Here is an 18,447-nt window from a genome sequence, read left to right on the forward strand (position 1 = left end):
TGACATGTCAGCAACATGTTTATTATTTAAAAAAAGACAACTCAAGTTTTAAACGTAAGTAAATGCAAAAGGAAAAAGCTATGGTTGATTATGTGTCTTGTTAAATAGATTAAACAAGTTATCAACAGTTTCTCTACGAGATCTCCATTGAACAAACTGGCCAGCCCATCACTCCCTGGCAAAGTTAGACGCCTAGTAGTGAAATTGGAAGTGCTACCACAACAGTGCCGTGCTGCAGACATGACATTTCAGCTGGCACTCCTGAGACTAGTAGTGTACGTGGGGCATCTGTGCCAACTAGGGTCACTGTGATTTCACAGTGACAAATAAATAATTAAAAAAGCAACAAGAAAAAAAATAGAGCCAAGCATCTCTCTAGGGCCCTACCCTGAAGACACAAGAATCAAAGCTGTTTTACTATTTACAAATTGCCATTTAGAGATGATGTGGCTACTTCAGTATTGTGAAAAAAATGTCCTTTTTATGCTAAGCAGTCAGAAGTGTGTGGTTCAAGGACTGTGTGGCCTCTGTGCCACAGAGTCTTTCGTGGGAATGCCCCAAGGCATGTGGAGGGAGTTCAGTCTTCTGTTTCTTCATACGTAGTCTCATCAAATGGCCGGTCCAAGAGAGGCACCAACCGGTGACGAGAATACTTCAGTTGCAAGAGGTCCCCAATTTCATCTAATTCCTTTAAAACCTGGGAGAGGGGAGAGACCACGACATATCAGCAGAGAGAATCAGGACATGAAACCCCTAATAGTACAGCTACCTCTGCATCTCTGACATACACTAAGTGCATAGACTACCTTGAAAGCAACCCTATAACTGAGCAAGGTTTTGCTATGCTGCCCCTTGTCACAAATTAAAGACAATACTAAGCTTCTCCCTAATCATTTTATTGTGGTTTTAGTGTAAAGCTGACAATTGACTGTCCCTAGAGTATGAAATATTATGTTTATGCACAGAACAAGTGTGAAAGACAGCAGCATGGCAAGCAAGCTTCCCCAATACACCGTGTGCCTTAATGCAAACCCCGAAAGGGCTATCCCAAAAGGCAATTCTCAGTCCCCACATCCTCATACTGTACCTCATTACAAGGTATATCCACTCCATTTAGACCCATATACACCATAGTCACAAATACACAATTGTACTCAGTTTAGCACTGTAAACTGACATCAGATATACAAACTAAGTGGCAGAAAACTTTACACAAACACCTTACATATTTATTTAGTACTAGCACTGCACTTTCAAAAGTGTAAAGTTTCTTATGGGCGCTAAGCTTATCGTCATCAGCTTGTATTGCAAGTAAAGTCGCGTTGGTCTGTCACACATTTGGATCTTAGGATGAGCAGCTCACTCTCATTTTATGGAAACTTCTAACACAGGAAGCCCACTGCAATGGTGTTTCTTTTGCAATGGACACTTTACTACAAACTGGACTAAGATCATTTCACACAGGCCATCAAACAGCTATGATTTTTGGTCACCACTGACTGGAGTGAATTTTTTAGCATCACATGCAACCCTACCTTAGAGTCATCAAAACAGACCCTCCCTAAGAAGAGAATCTATTATACTGAAGACTTTCCCTCATGATACTAGTCACTAGTGTCACGTGCACTATACAACACCATCAGGCCTTGTCTATATTTTAAATTGCACCAGTTTACACAAACGAGGCAAATTAGCAAAGGACAGCTTTTTCCCAGGTGACATGGACAGAATCAGGATAAGTGATGAAGACATGTTGCTGGCCAATCAAGCCAATGGTTCAAAAGACTTTGAATTAAAGGTAAAAATGTCAGTCGGGGGAGGGAGAATCAAAATCAGTCTCAAATTTTAGAATTGGACGAAGATTTTTTTTTTTTTTTTGGTTCAAAGACTTAACATGGCATAACAATGTGCAACTCTGCAGCAAAGAATCTTTACAATACTAACTGAAACAGACAGCACCTGGGGTCTAAAGACTAAATCATCAAAGCACATCTATGTTAACTTGCTCAGGCATCCAAACATGACAACCTTTGCATAGCAGACATAATGGCTCAGCAGAATAGATAACGGGTCTGCTGCTATGACAGATTGAAGCTCTCAAGTAAAAATAGATATTTACTTCAGGCTTTACATTCAATAAAATATTTTTATTTGTGCAGCATAAGAGGAGTGCGTGGCTCCTTAGAAGAATCTGATTCTTTATTAGCCACATCCCCCAGATCATGCCTCTGCCACTGAAAGATGGCAAAGTCGATGGACCTCACCTGAAATATTCCTGGGAAAGCCATACTAGTCTAACAGCAAAAGTCAAGGCTGGGTGTGGAATCTTACATATAATTTGGCCATTTGGAATGCATGAATGGATGAACCTGAACGGTTCCCAAACAAACAGCTAGGCGCTCAGGCTGTGGGCTCATCATTGGAAGGGCAAGTTCCCCCACAGATTTGCAATACTGTCTCAGATTGCACCTATGCCCTCAAGGCAACACAATGCCACCAGCTCGTGAGTAATGTGATTTTTGGCCCCAGGAAGAGCTCCTGCCTTCACAGGCTTTTGGGGAAGAAGTGTGTGCATGCATGCCCACCTAACTCTCACTCATGTTGCTACACTGCCTTTCAGAAGAAACATGCCAAACGAGGCACTTATGTCACCCACACTAACTGGGGTTCAGTGTTACCCACTGGTGGTCAGACCACATACAGAGGTTTATGCCTCTGCTACTGCTTTCATGCTTCGAGACCTGGTGCTCGAAGGCACAGGCTCCTGCTTTTTACATCAAGAGGTCTATGCCCAATCTCCAAACAACCCAAGTTGGAGTGCTGTTACATTTGGCTATGCTCTGTAACCCCTTGACCATAATCTACTTCCAGAGCAGGAACAGAACCCAGGAATCCTGATGCCCAATGTTCCATTTCTGTCTCACATACAGTTGTGTAATCCTGTATGGGCTGGTCCACAGAGAGGTCTGTGTAGAGGATCTGTAGATTCAAGCTCTGTTAGTGCCCCATGAGGCGGTGAAAAATACACAAGTATAAATATTAAGTGTATGGACACTAGAATAGTTACTGTAATTGTTTTATATTAAAAAAATATTTAGAAGTGAATTTGCATGTTGTGCTAATGTTTTACTGATGCATTCTTATTTTGATTTGGTTATTTATATTATCAAAATGCACATGAGCCCCAGTCATGGACCCCATTGTGCTAGGTGCTGTACAAACAGAACAAAAAGACAGTCCATGTCCCAAAGACCCTACAACAAAACCTAGCAGACTGAGATGGGCAAGTTAACAATTAGACAAAAATGGGAGCTATCCCTTTAAGAGCACAGCGGCAGATTTTGTTGGTGTCCTGAATAGACAACACTGCTTGTGTAAGCTCCAAAGTGATCAAAACTTGATATAATAAACATATCTTTCCAGGAAGCAAGCCTCATCCTCCAAGATGTAATATTAGTGCTATGGGGGACTGGACACCTTAGGGCAGTGGAAATGAACTACCTAGCTTTTCACCTGCAGGTCCCTATTGAACCCTGGCCAGCCCAGCAGGGATTGAAGTTGTTCCCATCTAATGGATGTTTGATGGCCCCTATATTAGAGGAGTTTGATGAATCCAAATTCCAGATCTTATATCACAAACTCACTATCATGCTTTGCATTAGACCGATCTCTCTGGAGGAGGGACTGCCTTTCTACACATTTTTACATTGCCTTGCACAATGGGGCCCCGATCTCAGTTGGGTCCTCTACCAAGGACTTCTGCAGCCGGAGCCAAAGTCACCTTAATGTAGTTTTGCAAGAGTAAGCAATGCTATTTGCTCATCCCCTAGTACGTATGAGACGATGAGTTCAAAAGTTAGAAGAAACTTTAAAAGACAAGGTTTTTTGGTTTAAGTCATGATTTCTGGGCCAAGCTCATGATTTCTGAACTTCTGGGGTTAGTATTACTGTACATAATGGTGCTTGAAGTTTAAGTTTGTTTATACAGATATACTCAACCGTTCCATGAGAGATCCACTAATTCCATACGTAGGATTAATATTCTAATTGTGAGATTGTCTAGTCCAAATCTCCTGTTCTTGAGAATGGTGTTTGCAGGAAGGGTTAATGTATTTCTACAAGATTTACCTTCCTGGATCAATATTTCAAGTTTTTGTTTCTTTAAACAATGGCCCCTCATGCTTGTTATATCTGGCAGCAAGAGACTATCCGCTCCAAAATTTGGGGGAATGACAAGCCTGGAAGAAGCTGGACTTCAGTATAATAGTGGGCATGTTTTACCAGAGCTTTAACGAAAGGCCCCATATGGAAACAATTTAAGGTTGAATTTCTGTTGAAAGAACTGTTAACTGTTATTCTTGAACTCAGATTTAGGATTTTATTAATTTTAAACAAAAAGAATCATGTCACTAGCAAAGACTACAAAGGAAACAGCACTGGTGAACTCTGACTTCAGGAAAGTGTAATATATTTTTCATCACTGAAAAGAAAGCACCAGCCCACAGGGATGCAGGTTAGGAGGGACTTTGCTCTAATCCAGAGCCAAATATTTTCAGGCAAGGAAATTTTATTTACATAAAACAATTATAAATTGTAACAGAGAACTGCTGCCCATTGTGTGGGTTTATTTAATAAGAAAAGGGAAGCATTATAAATATCATTTATAAGTTAAGCCTCCCTCGTACAAGCTTCCAACATTAGGTGAAATTTGTTTAGGAAAGCGTCCGGATAATAGAACTGGTAGCTCCAGGCATATAAGTGTAGACTTTACCCAATTTCCCTCTCCAGCCTCAGCTCTGACAAGCCCCCTGCTAGCCCTCCCCAATTCTATCACAGATTCAATATTTCTTTGGTATTTTTGCAATCAGTTAGAGAGGGATCAGATCCGGCGGCCAGTGCTTAACCTCTGATGGCTGTTTGCTACCAAACTCCCCCTCTACATCAGAAAAGACACAATAAGACAAATGGTATGTCTATACTACCCGCCGGATCAGCGGGCAGAGATCGATCCAGCAGGGGTTGATTTATTGCGTCTAATCTAGACACGATAAATTGACCCGAGCGCTCTCTCATTGACTTCTGTACTCCAGTGCTGCGAGAGGCGCAGATAGAGTCGACGGGGGAGTGGCAACAGTCAACTCACCGTAGCGAAGATGCTGCAGTGAGTAGGTTTAAGTACGTCGACTTCAGCTATGTTATTCACATAGCTGAAGTTGCGTAACTTAGATTGATCCCCCCCAGTTTAGACCAGGCCTTAATAATTTCCTCTAAATTGAAGCACCTGGTTATTTTTGGAGAAGTTCTATATAAAGCGTTATTACTATTATTGGCTATATTAATAGTTAAAAATAAACATGAGAAAAAATAAGATTTGAAATATTCTTTGGCCAGTTGGAATGCTACTAGTGAACAGGATGGTAGAAGAAAGGTACGCTTACAACAGAGGAGCATGGTTTTGTTTTGAATGGAAAGGGTACAGTACTATTTATTCATTTATAATAGCATCATAAGCATACTTGAGAAAACAAATAGATGGACACCTCATCCCAAAGTGCTTACTCTTAATTTAGACAACAGGAGGAGACAACAGACAGTGTAGAATTGGGAGACAGAGTAAGGGCTTGTCTAGACTTGAAACGCTTCAGTACAGACACTACCTATGCTGACAGGAGGTGTTCTCCTGTCGACTTACAATGCTTTTCAACTTGGTCTGCAGACTGTCTAAGATTTCTAAAGGGGTCCGCACCACCATTGGAAAATTTGTAGGGGTCCACAAATGGAAAAAGGTTGAAAACCACTGGCCTAGGTAATCCATCTCCTTGAGAGGTGGTAGATAGGTCAATGGAAGAATTCTTCTGTTGACGAGGGTTAGGTAGGCTTAACTATGATGTGGATTTTTCCACACCTTTAAGTGACGTAGCTATGCCAATGTAAGTTCCCAGTGTAGACCAGCTGTAAGGGCTTGTCTGCACTTACCAGGGGATCGTCTGCAGATTGCTCTCCCGTCAACACTGAGTAGTGTGGACCCCGCAGTAAGTAGATCTACGTCAATTTGAGTTATGATATTCACTTAACTCAAATTGCATAGTTTAGATCGAATTTCCCCTATAGTGTAGACAAGGCCTAAGAGACTGTGGTCACTTGGGTGACTTGTATGCATGTCATCCTGTTTGCCTAGTTGATTAAATAATTGTAAGGGGATGAGTCTGATCAGTGACGCATAGTGCAGTAAATCCTTTATTGAATAAGTAACTGTGGTGAGGAAAGATAACTGAATCTAAGCTTGCTATAAAATTGCACATTCATTTATGTATTGTGTGTACACATACATGACTTATACCATTCTGTTTTATTGGTTTCCTAGCAAAGACAAAAACCAAACAAGCTGAATTCTCAGCTGCTGATCTAAAGGTGCTGTGGTGGTAGGCTCTTGGTTTTTGACAACACGTTGGAAACTGTCAGCTCACCTGCCAACTCCTGTCTATTACACTATATAAAACTGTTACTACCTACTCGTATTTGGACACTTCTGAGACAACGCAGTTGGCTATAATCCATCAATACAGTTACGGGGTATATGCTAGTGACCTAACTAAGCTGTCTAAACCGTGTGTGTTTAAATATTCTCCTGCTTTCTGACTCTACACGTCTCTAGCCACAGAGATGTGATCTCGAGTGCCTTGCCCACCAGTTCCCCTTCTCTCCCAAAGAAAATAGGAGATAGTGCTTAGGAGGAGCTCCCAAACCTGGGAAAAGAGTAACTCCAGCAGCACAGCGCCTCCTACAGCCATTCTGAGGTACTGGGTTCAGTACAAAGGGAAAAGCATCACTTGAGTTATCATTTTATGAAGCTCCTAGAAAGCTTTAATGGAACCACACTATGAAGCAGGGAGTCTGCAGGACATTGGGAGCTTTGACATAGCCTTGGACTGGGTTACATACAGTGTGCCTGTCCTTCAAAGACAACAAGCTTAAACAACTATCTGTTGAAATAAATTTAGTCACCACAATAGGTGCAACGGAGCAGTCCTCCATCACCTGCCAATGTGCAGGTGGACTGCGTTCTGAGGACATCTGAGGACAGTGTTCAATCCTTCACCTCTGAGGCTTTAGCAAGGGTGACAGTTCTAACTCCAGTTACTCCTCAGGGAATTCTGCAAATTTTATTTGTCAATAAATAAATGTGAAGGCTCCAGCACGGCAGTGGGGAGCACAGGCATGAAGGTGGGAGATCACCCTGCAGCCCCCCTGGGAAACAGACTCAGCAGTGAGGCTGCACCAGACCCTGACACTGCACAAGGGCTGGGCCTACCCCAGAAACACCCCGAGGCCCTGCCCCTCTGTGCCGGGTACAGCCTGGCAAGCTCCAAGTGTGGAGGGATCCAGGTGTGGTGTGAGGGATTTCTATGTCGGGAAATCTGGGTGCAGGTGGCTCAGAGTGAGTGAAAATCTGGATGCCCCACTGGGGGTGGGGGGCGTAGGAGTGTCAAGGTGAAGGTGGTTGGAGTTGGTGTGTGGGGGGGGTCAGTGTGGAGTATGGGGCTTGGCAGGGGGGTCCGGGTGCTGGAAAAGTGGGGCTTAGTGGGGTGTGAATTTGGGTACAGCTAGTTGGAGCTCAGTGAGGTGGGGGTCCAGGTGTGGGGGGGCTCGTTGGGATGGTGCAGGGGTCAGCGGGGGGTCCAGGTGCAGCAGAGGTGGGGCTCCACAAGAGGGAGGAGGCCCCTGGGTGCAGGGGGGGTCCAGATGCAGGGGGTGAGGCTCAGCAGAGTGGGGGTTCGGGCAGGAGGGGCTTGGTGGGAGGATCTGGATGCATGGGGGTTGGGAGGATGGGGTAGCAGCTCCTAATACAGTGACCCCTTCCCCCACAGTTGAGGAACGATGGGGGCGGGGGGGGGAGGGGAGGGGGAGGGAGAGCTTCCTGCAGCTGAGGGAGGTTTTTGCGGAGTGGGTCTGACCCAGCTTCAGCTGCTGCTTGCAGGGGAAGAGCAAGTCCTGTCCTCCCCAATCCTCATCCCATCTGGGACTAGTAGCTAAGCCTGGTGCAGGGTAGGAGCCACAGGCCAGGGTATCCCCAGCCCTGTCCCCCTGCAGTGATTTACCTCTTCACCAGCTGCTCCAGGCACCTAAAATGATGTGCCCACACTACTGGGGAAGGGTGCATGACCGCTCTTGAGGCTTCCGTTTCACTTCTCTGTCAGAAAATAATTTTTCTGCATGGAAACAAAGAAGTCTCCTGGGGGACATGAATTCGGTGTGCGCACAGTGGTGTAGAATTCCCTCCAGGAATATCTAGTGGTACCTAATGTCCTGATGTCAATAACACTGCACTCCTGGGCCCCGATTAGCTAGTCCGTCTTTTCCAGCTCTAACTTCCAAGTCTAAGGCTAGAAGGAACAAGCACTTGCCCTTGTGTTCTTAACTATCCATAACACACAAATTACCGCCTTTTAAGAGAGGAAGGGGAGTTCTCTCAAGGGAAGTGATGGACAGAGTGTTAGCTGGCTCATTTAAAAATGTACTGAGGAAAGCCCTAGAATATGTACCATAGACAACCACGTATTGTCCAGAGGGAAATCTTTTTCATCTCTAGTTTCTGTGATGCTATGGATACTTGTTTGGCTTGTGTGCCGAACAAAGAACCAGCTTGCAAAAACCAACAGCCAAATGCCGTCTCTGTTTAGAGAAGTTACAGACATGGATGAGAGGAAGACAAGATCAGACACTTACAGTATCAAGCATCTCTTTGGTATGAGCTGCAGACACACAGAATCTGGCTCTGGATTCGATGATTGGGGTGGCAGGGAAACCCACAACCACGACACCTATCTTTCGCTTCAGCATCTCACGCCCAAATGCACTGCAAGAGAAAGCAATGAGGAATGTTGAGAGTGATACTGAAGAAGCAGAGACAGAGCAGCAGCGTAAAGGTCTCAGTACACTAAACCACACAGGCCTTTGGTGAAGCGTGCCTGACAGGCTGCAGTTCTGACTTTCCACTGCCTTCTCTTTGAGGTAGAATGCCTGCTCACAAAGGCTTCTTTTGTTCAGTCCAGAGGTGGTCTTCCCAGAAAGGTTTCACTGTATTAAGTTCTAACAAAGCTGAAAGATTATATTTGGCAGGAGCTGGTCTTTTAGTGGGCTGCTTCTAAATGGATTTGTAACCTAAGCTTGAAAATCTTTCTGATGGAAAACAAGGACTTACACTCCAGAGTCTGACTATAAGAGGAATTCCCCCCTGCTGCCTATCCCTGAAGCAGAAGCCTCTGCAGTTTCAAAAAAGGATTGTTTTCACCAATGTAATGCAATTAAGGTACACTGTGGCATCTGCTCAAAAGTGCTCATAAGAACCTAGCAATTGCCATTCTTGACTAGGTAGCAGACTAGATGGACAATTGACAGTATGCCAGACAGTGGCCAGAACTAGATTCTTCAGAGGAAGGTGCAAGAATCTCCATAATGGACAGACAGGGAATACCTTCCCATAAGGAAAATTCATTCCTAATCCTTGTCAGATGGTGGCTGTCTTATACCCCAGAGGCATGAGGGTTTATAATCCTAATGTAACTGTGAAAGTTTCCACAATCCATATAAAAAAATCTAACCCTTCTTTGTACTGTACTAAGCTCTTGGCCTCAACTCGCAATGAGTTTCATGGACTTATGCACTGTGTAAAATGTACTTCCTTTTAAGTGGTTTTAAATTTGCTGCCCTTCAATTTCATGGAATTCCCCTTTGTTCTTGAATTAGGAGAATGGGGATGTTCCTATCTACCCATTCACCTTCTCTGTACCATTTGTTATTCTGTGTACATCTCTGATAGCCTCTTATTCATATCCTCTCTAATGTAAACATTCCCAGCACAAGGCCCCAAAAAAAGTATGACCTAAACAGCTGTAAATCGAGGGACTACCCGTTTGAGACCAAAACCACTTCAGAACCTGTACCTCCCGCATGTGGTTCTGTGACCATCACATCACGCCCAGGAGTGGCTTCCATTTCTACCAGATCTCACCTCATCTCTTAGCTGCATGTCCCCCTTAGTCCCATATCTGAATCCCAAGAGCAACACAAAACCAATTCTTGCCTACAGTTTGGAGTTTACTCCTCTCCCTTTTGCTCATAGGCCAAAAAATACCTCTAAATGTCATTCTCTCAAATGCTTCTTTCCAAGTATAAACCAAGACGAAGAGAGCTTCCTGAGCACTTGTAGAACACGGCAGTATTCTACATGTCTCTGGCAGTTCTACATGCAGTAGGCACAGAGACCAGGAAAAAAAGCCAGCTTCCTAACAAGTCTGGGTCAAGTGGATGGATGGGGAATTTTCTCCACTGAACCTACCCAATTTTTGCTGGCATGTACAGCATCAAAGGCACAACTGGAGAATCTTCGTTTCCATAGATAATAAAGCCCATCTCCTTCAGCCGCCTCCTGAAATACCTGGTGTTCTCTGCCAACTGCTGCACACATTCCTTGCCTGGAAAAAAAATGAAGGAAAAACCATGAGCAAAATGACCACCATAGATCACATGTACCACATAACTGTAGTTAGTCTTGTGCCATCTCTATTATGAACATATTTGGACCAGCTTTGTATATAAAAGTGTTAACTAAACTGCAAAGTTATTTAAAATTTGAACTGCAACCAGCAATTGTTTGCAGTATCTCCTTCCTCAGAGTTCCCTTTAACACGGCCAAGATTACTCTATTTTCTGGCTACACTGCCGCAGAATGGACAACAGATGACCCTTTTATGAGCTGCAAGAGTTTAAATGATTCCTTAATTCTTCCATAATAATTAGGTTTGTACTGAGATTGTCTGGAACATGGGTAATCACACGCTCCTATAAAAGATTCATGCCAGTAGACCATGGCTCACTGGCAAATCCACAACAACAAAGCAGAGTTAGTGAATTTGTGAAAGAGAATTCAGTAAAGAAACTAATCAACTGAGACAATATTGCTACCCTTTGCCAATATGCTGAAGTCAAAGAGGCACAAGATAAAAAGACAGCTATAAGGTAAGCATGCAAACCAAAATTTAGCTTGTTTAAGGTTTTATTTTCTGAACATACCATTACAGCAGAACAAACTGAAAGTTCAACCTCTGACTTGAAATGCAGGGTTGCAGATGGACTGAGATTTGAAAATCCAAAGCCATGCTTACAGAGGAATACTTTCAAGCTTCTGTCAGATGTATCCATAACATAAGCAAGTTCAGCTCCTGAAACCTGACACAAGGCTTTTGAAGATAGCTTCAGATATTTTTTTCTCCATTCTTGCTGCACATTATGAGCGTGCTGTTACATTACTCCAACTCCTGTACACTGCAGTTCCATCTGCACATATCCTGGTCTCTCAAACAGACTCGTATGTGTGCCTACACATTGAAATGATCAGACCTTTTACTCCAAAGCTCAGTACCCCTCCCCCCTCCCCACATATCACAGGTCTCCCACCCAAAAAAATACATCAAATTTCTCTGCTACACAAATCCTTTGAAAGGATCACTGTCTTCAGAATGCCACGGTCTAAATAATACCCCATATTTTATACTGATAGTATGCAGTCTTAAGTGACTTTATGATATCTTTCTGGTTTCTGAAATGTTCTCTACCAACAATCCCAAATGAGGGTTTCAATTTAAAATTAGAATTATATTCCTAGAGACCCCTTCCAAAAAAAGTCACAAAGTCAGGGCAACTGCCCTCTCCCCAATAGTTAGAGCTATACCAAATTCTTGGTCCATTTTGGTCAATATCATGGTCACAGGATTTAAAAAAAATAATAAATTTCATGATTTCAGCTATTTAAATCTGAAATTTCAGTGTTGTAATTATAGGGGTCCTGACACAAAAAGGAGTTGTGGGGGAGGGGGAGGTCGCAAGGTTATTGTAAGGTTATTGTGGGGGGGGGAGGGGTCGTGGTACTGCTATCCTGACTTCTGCGCTGCCTTGGGAGCTGGGCAGCTGGAGGGTGGCAGCTGCCGGCCAGGAGCCCAGCTCTGAAGGCAGAGCCAACGGCAGCAGCAGCAGCGATGGTATTGCCACCCTTCCTTCTGCACTGCTGGTGGCGGGGTGCCGCCTTCAGAGTGGGGTGCCTGGCCAACAGCCGCCGCTCTCCAGCTCCCCAGCTCTGACGGCAGCCCAGAAGTCACGGTGGCAATACCACAACCCCCCTAAAATAACCTTGTGACTCCCCTGCAACTCCCTTTTGGGTCAGGACCCCCAATTTGAGAAATGCTGGTCTCTCTTGTGAGATCTGTTTAGGATCGGGTAAAAGCACACAAGAGACCAGATTTCACGGTCCGGGATGCGTTTTCACATGGCCATGAATTTGGTAGGGGCCTACCCATAGTATACTGGTCAGACTTCTTACTAAAGATTTTCCTGCGAGAGAGTATAATAAAAGATCATGATGGCAGAGTTCTTATTGAAAGTGATATCATCAAATGCAGGTAGAGAGATTACTGTGCCAATATGTATGCCTCAGAACCACTTACAACACAGGACAATAGGAACGAGTACAGAGCTGGAGCCGTCAACCCTATGAGAGGCAGTGGTGCCAGCTATTATGAAAACGAAGCCTGGGAAAGCACCATGGCTAGATAACGTACCAGCACAATTGCTGAAAGGTAATTGGTGATCATGGTATTGAACTCATGTGGAAAATTTGCTTTAATGTATGGATGACTGGAAACTGGCCAGATGACTGGACGAAAGGAATCTTTCTGCCCTTACCAAAGGAAGTTACTGCAGGCTGTTCTATTCCCTTCAGCACCATCTCCCTGATATCGCACGTGAGTGAAATGCTGCTCTACATAATTCAGGATCACAAAGTGAAGGATAGAGCCACCACCAACACAACAACAAGCTGGTTTCAGAGAGGGACAAGGCCTATGTAATAAAATAGCAAATATCAGTTATAACACTGAAAGATGCAGGAAGCATAATAACCCACTGATAACACATCTCATTGACTATTCCAAAGTATTTGATACCGTCTGACATGACGGTCTCTGGAGGTTACTGGCAGATAGGTGGATTTGAAAGCATCTCATTGAAGTCATCACCAGTTGCATCGGTCAACAACAGACCATGGTACAAACAACACTGAGCAACAGCAAGTGGTTTTTCATTGGGCAGGCTGTGAGACAAGGGTGTATTTCTGTCCCCAAGTCTCTTCAATACATACAGAGAATTTATTATGAGAAGCCCTGGAAGGTTTTGATAAAGTGAAGAGAGCTCAGATTTCCATTGGTGGACACTTCTTAAACCTAACCGCAGATATGCTGATACAACACTCTTGCTGCAACTACTGATGCAATGCAACAAATGCTGGGAGTCTGTAAAAACAGCTAGCGAGGAATATGAACTATTCCTGAATGTAGGGAATATGAAATGCACATTCGTTGACACATTCAAAAGGATGCAAGCGGACATCACGATTAACACAGTCAAGCTGTAGAGACAGTAGATGAATTTAGTTATCTGGGCTCACACACATCCAGCCAAGAAGGCTGCTCAAATCCGAGCACTAGGGATGACTCCCACAGCCATGGCCTCCCTTATGAAACTGTGGGAAAATTGTGGCATCTTGAAATGTATGAAGGTTAGATTGGAGAAAAGCTTAAATTTCTTTTCCATAGCAACTTATGGATGTGAATCCTGGGAAACTAATGCTGCTAACAAGAAGAAAACCAAAGCATTTGAGATGTGGTGTTTGAAGACTCTTGTGTATCTCCTGGATAGAAAAGATGAATATGTTTTATAAAAATATAAAATTATTGGACAGGAGTGGACCCCTGCTCTCAGAAATCAACAAGCCCAAACTTACGTACACCGGTTACATCAGGCACAGAGGTGGAATAACCTGAGAAAGTTATAATGGAAGGAATGGTGCTGGGTCATCATTATAGGGGACAACCAGTGCGATGGATAGATAATGTGCGGCAGATCACTGGGAGGTTAGCTACTGAGTGTACAAAGGTAATGATAGATTGAGAAGGCTTCTGAAAATTCTGCTGTCACTAGTATTCAGATATGAATAAATGGGACTTTACAATCCTATATATTTTTCCTTTATTCACCACCATGTGTAGCAGAACAATGTGTCTATGGGGAATGTTATTTACAACAGTTATGTTATTAGTAAAGAGAACAGGAGTACTTGTGGCACCTTAAGAGACTAACAAATTTATTTGAGCATAAGCTTTCGTGAGCTACAGCTCACTTCATCTTCATTGGATGCATTCAGTGGAAATTCCACTGAATGCATCCGATGAAGTGAGCTGTAGCTCACGAAATTTGTTAGTCTCTAAGGTGCCACAAGTACCCCTTTTCTTTTTGTGACTACAGACTAACATGGCTGCTACTCTGAAACCTGTCATTATGTTGTTAGTAGTATTCAGAACAGCATTCTGGTAAATGTTAGCACACCGCCTGCCCATGAGAATAGGGCAAAAAGGTTCAACAGAGGGACACACACTACGTTTGTTCAGGTACCAAGGTTGCCAAGCCTCCAGGATTGCCCTGGTGTCTCCAGGAATTAAAAATTAATTTTTAATGAAAGATTACGTCATGTGATGAAACCTCCAGGAATACATCCAACCAAAAATGGCAACCCTAGCACGTACCTGCCCTCTACCATATCTTGGTAGGTCCAATTTTTCCCCAACCAGCCACGACGGTGTTTTAAAGCTTACATGACAGCTCGTCCATACCAAGAAACTGGAGCCCAGAGCTTACAGTCTCCAGGTATAGCTTGGAAACATGAAGGCAAACTCTCACTCACATATGTATCTGGCTTCAACCGCTCCTTACAAGTAACCATATATACAACCAAATCTGTGCTGAGGCATTTGCTGCGTAAGGTACAGCCAGTGCATGCAGAAAATATGTCTGTATAGGCAGTCTAGACTAAACATCAGTCTATTTGACAGCAACATGTAAGGATGCCTATTTGAAATTAAAGTACTAACAATTATAGAGTATAATATATAGTTAAATTTGCCTACAGGAAGTTTCACTCACTCTCACCAACAAGACGGTTGCCATGGTTTTGGAGGACAAGTTGATGTTTTAATTTGTTTAGCATGAGAAGATACCAAGGCAGTGATAAGACTGGGATAGTAAGATTTACTATGGTCTACCCCGTATAACTTACAGATCACTGTCTTTCAGAGTTCGTGGAGAAGTGATGCCATATCTTTGTCTCTACTGAGTGCAAATTTCATCTGCTGAAACAGCAAGTGTAGCAGTAGTAACCCCTCAATGTGGTATGTGGTGGATGACTGGCTGGGCTCTGCTTACTTTTCTAGTAAGCAGCGTTCTGTAGTAGATGGAAGAGGAGACATCCCAGGGGCGCATCTCATGCCAGGAAGAGAAAAAATTTCGTTTGATGTGACCTGGAGTGACATGGGTTAATACTGTATGTAGTTCAAAGCCAAAAATAGGCCAAATACTCTATCCACAATCACACAATCAAAAACCAAATATAAAAATAAAGGGTGAAACATCAGTGTGTTTTACATCCCAACTCCTCCTTTGATGAAAGGCTAGCTTCAGAGTTTTTAAACTACAATCACCACCACCAGCTAAGGACAATGTCTTCACCTCCCTTCCCCAATAACATTTTTTTTCAAAACACTCTCTCCAGAATTTGTGCTGTGTAAGTGTATAACTCCCTCCACCCTTTCCCACTCATCTCCTGTAGAACAGGGACATAACTTCACACTCTGAGCCTATCATGTAATTAGCTCTCAAGTCCAATCAGATCCCCTAAATGCAGAATCTCTCTAAGCTTTCTCAAGCCTGAACACTAGTAACTTGATTTCAGTTAATGCTGACTGCACAGTAAGGTCTGAATGAGCAGATCTACAACAACAGTGGAAGGTTAGTGTTCCTGACGGAGGGTGAGAGCTAATCCATATATTTCCAATCCCACTGTATGCAATAGAAGTTAGGGTTCTCCAGGGACAGTTCGAAAGAGCAAATTATGGTGAACAGGAAGGCTATGCTGGGACCTTCTCAGAGAAAGCTGCAGTGGTCCCTGTCCCTATATAATATCGCACAGCCACACACCTTTTGGCAAAATTTTTAGTATGTATACTAAAAAAACCCCTCAAACAAATATCCACTTTCACTACTATGAATAAGAAGCAAGATAACTTATGCCCACATCACCTCTCTAATCATTGGAGGCCTCATGGGCTAAAGCTTAACCTGAAATCTCAGTCCTAATTTATAGTCCATAGCTGCTTTGCTATTTTCTTCTCTGGACTCTTTCAAGGCTCTCATGATGCTAAAAGTTAATGCTTATACTATGCTTTCAAGCTTCAAAGCATTTTATTGATACCCAGTAGTCTTTTCCCACCACTGCTGTGGAGCAATTCTTTGCCATTTTATAGATTGGGGTGGCCAACCTGTGGCTCCGGAGCCACATGCGGCTCCTCAGAAGTTAATATGCGGCTCCTAGTATAGGTACCGACTCTGAGGCTGGAGCTACAGGTGCCTACTTTCCAATGTGCCGGGGGTGGGTGCTCACTGCTCAAGCCCTGCCCCTGCCACAGGCCCTGCCCCCACTCCACCCCTTCCCCTCCCCTCCCCTGAGCCTGCCATGCCCTGGCTCCCTCCCGCCTCCTGCACACCACAAAACAGCTGATTGGGAGGTGCAGGGAGGTGCTGATTGGCAGGGCTGCCGATGGGAAGGAGACGCTGGGAACAGGGGAGGGGGAGCTGATGGGGGACTGTTGACTTATTACTGTGGCTCTTTGGCTATGTACATTGGTAAATTCTGGTTCCTTCTCAGGCTCAGGTTGGCCACGCATTATAGATGAAGAAAATGGAGGAACAGTGAGGTTAAATGTCTAATCCAAGATTAGTCATCAGCCAAACAAGGATTAAAACCCTGGAGCTTCTGTTCCCCTAGTCCTTTTACATCCGAAGTACCATGTAGTTTTTACCTCCCTCAGCATAAGATATTTGGTATCCTGGCTCTATCTTAAAATACCACATTGGTTTCAAAGGCAATGGAGGTACACTACTGGAGTACTATGTAAAAGGTTAAGAGAAAACACACCCAACTCTGGCTTTGTCAACAGTAAATGCTGGTTTAACTACATTGGCATTAGCAACATTGGGAGCACCAGTGGTTGGGCTGCCAGCTGCTACCACCATTTTAAGCATGGAGTCCTTTAACCATGCTCCGAGCAGATGTAAATTAACACAGTGCTGACGACTGGCAGCAGTCAGCACATTTCTCGGCGCTAGTGCTCCCAGTGCTGCTAACTTCAGTGAAACCAAACCAGCATAAACAACTGTACAGGCAGGGCCCTAGATCCTGTGTCTACACTGCAATGTAAGCTCAGCATTCCAATTCAGGCTCAAGCCTAACTGCGCTTCTGTCTACACACAAATCGTGCTAAGCCAGGGCTCAGATCCAGGGTCCCACGAGTGGGGGGTCTGAGCCTAAGTCAAGCTGGGCCCCAAGATCCAAGTCCTATTATTTTGCAGAGTAGAGACAGCCTGGACTCATGCTCTCAGTCTACCAAAAGTATCCTACAATCCCATGGGTCAACTTTCTTTGTCCTCTGGAGACTCAAGTTTTCCCACACTGCACCTGAACACAAGGCTAGAGTGCCCATATTTTGGGTGGGTGCTAGGGAATCTGAGATATGGGTGGTGAGACTAGGGCCAACATAATGTAGTGTAGATGCTAGATCTGCAGGTTGGGACCTAGGGTTCAACAATTCCTAACTTGACGTTACAAAGGAGTGTAGATGCTCAAGCCCTAGGTTAACAAACCCAGGGCCTGCTAACTCAAATTCTACTCCCCCTGGGTTTCTGCTGCAGTGCAGACATATCCAGTGTTATCCTGCTATGTACATAACAGTCAGACTTGCCTCTCTAGTCTGACCATAAGTTGTGGAGCTCAGACTTCTGTCTGTATCTGCTCAACTACAGGTCTAGGAAGATGCTGGGATGGCAGCAACTTTCCAGCAGCTGTAATTCTTGGCAAAGGTTAACTTCATTTTTCAGACAGCTCAAATCAGAGCTGCTGAGACACTGCCCTGCCAATTGTCTGCACACACAGAGGAGCTGTGTAACAGTTATGTTAACATCCTTTAATCTGGTGAACTGGAATGCAGTGACCTTCAGGGGGCAATGTAACTGAATTCTTTAAAGGACTAGAAAAGAAAACTAGGAGCCCCTTATCAGGGCATCTGATATGAAACTACATGGGGATGGTAAATGGATTAAATTAGCTACTGACAGATCTGCTTTGGGATTCAAGTCACAACCAGCTTGTCTCTTTGGTTTCCTAAAGTTAACAACTAACTCCTCTTTTGCCTCTGTTACCTTTTACAACCCATTTCACTCACAAAAAAATTCCTTCACAATTCAGTGACACTACCCCTTGATACTAACAATCTGAATATTATCATGTAG

At 43.8% G+C, this 18,447-nt stretch overlaps 1 protein-coding gene across 1 annotated transcript in view; it reads right to left on the reverse strand.

Annotated features, from left to right (window-relative positions):
• SPTLC2 (serine palmitoyltransferase long chain base subunit 2) overlaps positions 1-18,447 on the reverse strand; it is a 109,069-nt gene continuing 90,622 nt past the window's right edge. The window contains exons 10-12 of the mRNA XM_077819201.1: positions 10,340-10,475; positions 8,728-8,857; positions 1-697 (exon numbers count right to left, since the gene is read on the reverse strand). Of these exons, the coding sequence (XP_077675327.1) occupies positions 578-697; positions 8,728-8,857; positions 10,340-10,475 (386 nt within the window). The 3' untranslated portion in view covers positions 1-577. The remainder of the gene's footprint in view (positions 698-8,727; positions 8,858-10,339; positions 10,476-18,447) is intronic.

This window comes from Eretmochelys imbricata, chromosome 6, assembly GCF_965152235.1.
Source record: "Eretmochelys imbricata isolate rEreImb1 chromosome 6, rEreImb1.hap1, whole genome shotgun sequence".
Classification (NCBI taxonomy): domain Eukaryota; kingdom Metazoa; phylum Chordata; order Testudines; family Cheloniidae; genus Eretmochelys; species Eretmochelys imbricata.